Source organism: Cucurbita maxima, unplaced genomic scaffold, assembly GCF_002738345.1.
Source record: "Cucurbita maxima cultivar Rimu unplaced genomic scaffold, Cmax_1.0 Cma_Scf00039, whole genome shotgun sequence".
Lineage (NCBI taxonomy): Eukaryota > Viridiplantae > Streptophyta > Magnoliopsida > Cucurbitales > Cucurbitaceae > Cucurbita > Cucurbita maxima.
The window spans coordinates 709,987-716,149 of NW_019272055.1; the positions used below are offsets into that span (position 1 = coordinate 709,987).

A 6,163-nucleotide genomic window follows, 5' to 3' on the forward strand; every position below is an offset into this window, starting at 1 on the left:
CTCACAAACCCATGACAATGTCAATTCCTAAACAAACAAAAGTATGGTCAAGTGTTACTCTTGTGGAAAATATGGGCACTATGCGGTAGAGTGTCGTAACAAGAATCAAGATGAGGAGGCATCCCTCACACTACATGAGATCAAGAGCCCGCACTGATGTTGGATGAGAAGATGTCCAACCTGCTTATACTCAACAAAGAAAAGGTTATGGTGAACCTTCTCACAAAAGGAGAAGACCGAGTGGAGGGCAACATATGGTACATTGACAATGAAGCAAGCAACCACATGACCAGAGATCGAACAAAGTTCAAGAAGCTTGATGAGAAGCTCATCGGAAACATGAAGTTTGGTGATGGATCAATTGTACCGATCCAAGGCAAAGGATTCATCTTGTTCCAGTGCAAGAATGATGACCAATATTTACTGACCAAGGTATAATATATCTCAAATTTGAAGAGCAACATTATTAGTCTTGGTCATATGAAAAAGGAGGAAGCAAAGTGGAGTTAGCTAGCTTGTTCCTCAAGATATTCAACAGAAATAGAACCTTATTGATAAAGTTAAAACGGTCTCATAACCGCCTATACAAGGTACTATTGGAGGCCAGCCCACCTCCCTATTGACAACACTTGCAGACCCAACTTGGCTACGACATGCAAGACTTGGGCACATGAACTTTCAGACGCTCGAAATGATGGAAAAGAAGAAGATAGTTACCGAGCTACCCAAAATCATACACCCAAACCAATTATATGAAAGTTGTCTAGTGTCAAGATTGAGAAGTACCATGATGAGACTAAAGAGGATGGTGCATTATCCAACACACTAAGAGTGTGCATTGAAGCTAAGTCGAGGCATACACAAGGTTTGAGAGAACGAGGTGACGCAAGTGTTGAAAACAAACTTGAATAGGACCGGGTAGGGCCTTAGGCCATAACCTCAGAAGTCATAATTTTGATATGCTTCGGCATGTGACTCAGGAATTAAGTCCATCTATATGAATGATGAAAGCTCACCTAATTTGGTGTCAATCAGATACCCGACAGATTATGCACGAGGTTGTATGTCACTTGGAAAAATGACTCTATCGAGAAGGATTAGAAATGTCTCAAAATGTACTATAGGGGGAGGCATGGTGTCGGCTCTCCACCACCCCTGGGCGTTGTAGCCTAAGCAAGTCACCTTGTAGTACTACGTGTGTCATATCATGGGCGAGATCTTGACATCTTCCATTGAAAAAACTATTTCAAGGACAGTACCGAACAACATGGGTGTGCCGGTATTTTTTCCAGCCCATATGTCAGAGGCTGAATTATGCATCCGCTATATGGTAGTATGTCGTAAATGGTTTAGCATGGACATGGAAGAGTCTGAAACTTGAGAGAACTCGAATGGATGGATGTTTGGGATGTCCTAATGAGACGAACGACACATGGGTCAGTTCCCAACAGATGTTTTCGAGCAAGACAAGATGGTCGATGTGTCTCGAGACATGGGATGACGTTACGATGCATGGATCGTGTTGTTGGGAATCGTGATGACAATGAGATGCGAACATTGTTGTGTTGCACATGATCGAACATGCACGCACGAATGATGTGTGTTGCCGAACAAGCTTAGATTTCTCACAAGTTGTGTTCGGTTGGCAGAGGCAAACCTCGTCAAAGGTCTAACGAAGCCACAGAGCTAGACAAAAAATGAATATAGGTCTTGAGTCCTTAAGGTTTGTCATTAACTTGTCAAGAACACGACGCCACACAAGTGAATAAGTAAAACCATGACAATTGGTATGAGAGCCACACTTTGATGTCTAAGTCGGGCAAGACAGAGTACCCAAAGGGTCAGATTGAAAATTTGCATGTGTGTCATGAGTGCCAGATTGAGCATGACAGTTGCGAATCAGGAATATAGAATTGCTTTGTGGGTCGAGCCAAACTCCCTCAAGAGTCTTACGCATTAGTGAAACACGAACCAAGCTCATTTGCCAAGGGCTTGGGAGTTCAAATGGGCAGACAGAGAATTAGAAGATGTACCAGGTTGGTGCCTTCGAAAGAGTCATTCGCATCAGAGGAATAATGTCAACGGTTGTAAGAAAAGAAGCTACGGGTCAAATGAGACATGCGTTGGCCGAATGCCAAATGTCCACAGTGCAAGTCCATATGAGAGGAGACGTCAATGCAAGAGAAGCAACTGAGTTAAGTGGGGGAAAGCTCGATAGAATGGGTTACTCACTCCGAAGAAGTACTCCAAGAAGCGAGTACACGTATGTTCCTTGAGCCATCACCTAGTGCCTAAGGAGGGTGGCTTTACAAGATTGTCGAGACCAGCATCTGCTCGAGAAGAGAGCATCAGACTGGGCATGGACAACATAGTGATACAAAGCTGCAACAAAACCAGAGAAGTGTCAGTGCAGTGTTTGCCACATGAAGGTGACTAGTTGAGAAGTTGGTTGAAATGTAGTATTAATACGTGGGTGAGTTACAAGCTTCTAAGCCTTTCTCCCAAAAATGAATCTAGATCAAGAAAATAAAGTGTTGGTTCCAAATTTCCATGCAACTTAGAGAATACGACGGTTTGGGCCATGATGGCCACGTTCAGAGCGCTCTCCCCATAGCTCAATCAAGGAATCGTTTTAGTTTCGTCATGGTTTGTTTAGTGAGTCCCAGACCGAGTTCGAAGAGTGGGTGAAGTTAGGCGCATGAAGGGATATCCCAAAGCCATTAGGCAAGCCACGTGCTACTTCTATTTCAGGTAAATGCAAGACACTCCTGTACGGTTAACGAAGACATCGCAATTCGAGACCATGACACATGCATAGAGTAGTATTTATTTATTTTCTTAAACTTAGGTTAGAATTAGGGTGTTTTTTAAAAATTTTAATGTTTATTTATTTTATTTAGTATTTTGTTGTGCCGTTTCAGAGATGTTTTTGAACACATAAGTCCATGACTATGTTTTAATATGAAATTTATGTTTTATGATGAAATTAAACGCTTAGTTTCACACAAAATGATTATGTTATGACGACGGAAGCGATCCTAGGTAAGTAGAAATCTAGGGTTGTTACATAACCAGCCACTAATAATCACGTGAGGTGGTTGTTAATAATTATTTCTGTAGCAACGATTACACGATGTGTATATCGAGTAATCAACGACCAATAATCATGGAAGGTAATTGTTGATGTGTTTTGAGTAACCCCAAGGTTCTATACCAAAATAAATTGGGAGTTGTTGCCCAATATGAACGGTGGATCAAAAGTCAATCACTTTGGCAAAGATCAAAAAGACATTTCGCCCTCCAATGATTGAAATACTATTTTTTACTTTTTACTTTTTTTAATTTTAAATTTGTATACTTTCAAAATCGACCATTTTTTTTTTCATTTTTAAAAATATAAAAACTAAAATTAAATATAAATTAAAAATAATTCACTAAAATTAATATTTTGAAATTACATTTCTAGGTCTCCTTATTATCTTCCACCATGTGAAGAGTCGTACACAAATGATACCAACCAACAAAAGAATATCCAAAATTTGAAGGGATTAAATAGGAATAATGACGTAATAAATGGAGAGAAATTATAGAAATTTTGAATATTACAATTTATAAATCTCTGTTTTTGGTGGTCCAAAAAATAAGAAAAGGGTATGAACGGTGGTTGATTAAAACAATGACAAATAGAATTAAAAAAAGGAGCTAATCCTCACGAGGACTCCATGGGGTCATATCCATGGGATAACTGCCCAATACCCTCAGGAACGAGGTGAATTCCTGAACCTCTGCCAGTGCGTTCTGAGCCCTAGGCTCCGCCATGGACGCCTCGAAATCCACATAGAACAGATACTCGAAGTGCTTCGCCGTGCCGGCGTTGGCGCCGTCTTCCACTCTGATCGGGTGGCTCCGGTGTGGCCGCGATTCGATTTTGGTGAGGCTGATGTTCCTGAACGCGAAGGCTGAAAGAACCTTGAACAGGACGGAGGTTCCTTTCTCGTGAGCGAAGACGATGCTGGTTTTGAACGGTCGATCTGTGCGGGGAATGATTGGTTCCCTTGCTAGCATCACGAATCGTGTAACGTTTCCGGAGTCGTCTTGGATTTCATTCGCCAAGATGTCGAGGCCGTAAAGCTTTGCGGCTCTGGCGCTAGCGATTGCGCCTGTGTCGCGGAGGTTGTTGATGGAAACGAACTCAGCGGCGCCGGCGGTATCGTCGACAGCCTCGCGTGTGACGTTGAGGCCGAGTTTGGTGAGAGTGTGTTCGCACTGAGCCAGGGCTTGGGGATGGGAAATGACGCGAGTTAGATACTCTTTTCGGACGCCTGGTAGGGCGAGAAGGCAGTGATGGACAGGGAGTTGGACTTCGCCGACGATGTGAAGCTTGTGGCGGAGGAGGAGATCGTAATTCCTATGGATTGAACCGCCGAGGGAGTTTTCGACAGGGAGAACAGCACGATCGGCGATCCAGAGCTCAACGGATTGAAAGGCGACCTCGAATTGGTCGCAGGGGATGGCGTCGCAGTCAGGGTAGGCTTTACCAGCAGCAGCTTCGGAGTAGGCACCAGGAACGCCTTGGTAAGCGACGCGAAGCTTGGAGCCGTGCATAGGGGCGGGAGAGAGGTCGGTGATGGAGAGGGGCTTGGGTTGGGGCTTGAGTGCGGTGGAGTCGTGGAGGGTTTGGATGGGCACAAGGTTGAGATTCTCAAGGGTGGTGTTGTGGCCGTTGACAGAGGCTATGTGGTCCGCAGCAGGGGATTGGGATTGGGATTGGGGATCCTCCTGAGAGATGATCTGGGCCTGGCTGGAGAGGATGGCGCAGGAGCTCTGCCAGTCGGCGCGGGAGGGGCCGACGGCATTGGGGTAGGTGAGAGGGTCGTACCGGTAGGAGCATTGGATGGAGAAGGGGCGGGCAGAGGTGGGAGGGCGAGTGGGCTTGAAGAGGGAGTGGGAAGTGGCGAAGGCGGAGGAGGAGGTGGGGATAAGAGAGTGCATGGTGAATTGGTTGTGCTGAGAAATGGATTTGGATTTGGATTTGGTTGTGTATTGGAAGCGCTGCTGAGGTGATTGGGAGCTGATTTGGGAATGGAGAAGGATTTGTTAGGTGTGTGTATATATATATATGAGAGGAGAAGAAAGTGGAAGGAGGTAGGGGGGGAAGGAGGTAGGGGGGAAGTGTTTGGGAAGTTTCTCACACAATGGGATGGCTGCCTTCTTCTTACTCTCTCCCCCCTATGTGGTTAGTTTGGTCAAATCTCACACCTACCCTCCTCTCTATTTCCCATCTCTCTCATTTTTTAAACCAACCCCACCCAGTATATACACTTCTTCTCTTTAGTTCAATTGTTCAAGTCCTCTTATCCCCCAAATGAATAGGATCAAACTCACCCACCTCCTCGTTCCTTTATTCAATTGATGTGGGACCCCTCTTCTAATCCACTCTCCTTGGGAGCCTAGTATTCTTGCTAGCACACTTCCTCGTGATTACTCCTCTTCAGGGCTTACCCTCCTCACTGACACATTCCCCGATGTCTGGCTCTAATACCATTGGTAACAATTTAAGCCCATCACTAATAGATATTGTCCTTTTTGGGCTTTTCGTTTTAAAAATGCATTTAATAGAGGGAGGATCAAATAAAGCTTACACCCCAACCCAATTTAAGCGGAAACCAATATGTAACCCAATTTGGGTTCGATAATTTGGGTGGATCAAATTAACACCTCTATCATGAACCGAATACTTTCCTTCACTATTATGAATTTGGAAAGAATGTAAGTAATTTTGAAAGTAATAATGTAAAAAAGGTGAGTTTCAAAAGTAAATAAAAAGGATAAAATGTGTGGGTGTGAAATCAGGAGGAAACGTGTGGTTTTAATTAACCTTTCAGTTAAAACAAAATTACATTATAAAAGAGCCTTTTGTTCATTTAATTGTTAAAATATTTCCAATTAAACAATTTTTATTAAAATAAGAATAATAATAATAATAATTACATATAAATTAAAAAATGAAAAAGAAAAAGGAAGGTGAACTGGGGTTGTGGGTGTTGACTGAATCACTCAACAAAGGTGTTCTCTATTATAATGAATAAAACTTCAAGTTGGTTGGGAAATTATGTTTTTTTTTTTTTTTTTTTTTTTTTTTTTTTTTTTTTTTTTTTTTTTT

General features: G+C 42.9%; 1 protein-coding gene across 1 annotated transcript; it reads right to left on the reverse strand.

The window, feature by feature from the left end:
* Window positions 1-3,548: 3,548 nt before the first annotated feature.
* On the reverse strand, window positions 3,549-5,527 carry LOC111469314 (arogenate dehydratase/prephenate dehydratase 6, chloroplastic-like). Its single transcript, XM_023114546.1, has one exon. It carries the CDS (start codon window positions 4,990-4,992, stop codon window positions 3,703-3,705), a length of 1,290 nt encoding a protein of 429 aa, XP_022970314.1. The 5' UTR covers window positions 4,993-5,527; the 3' UTR covers window positions 3,549-3,702.
* Between the last annotated feature and the right edge of the window lie 636 nt (window positions 5,528-6,163).

Excerpts from the sequence above, each read along its gene's own strand:
- LOC111469314 (XM_023114546.1), bottom strand. The coding sequence starts at position 4,992 with ATGCACTCTCTTATCCCCACCTCCTCCTCCGCCTTCGCCACTTCCCAC.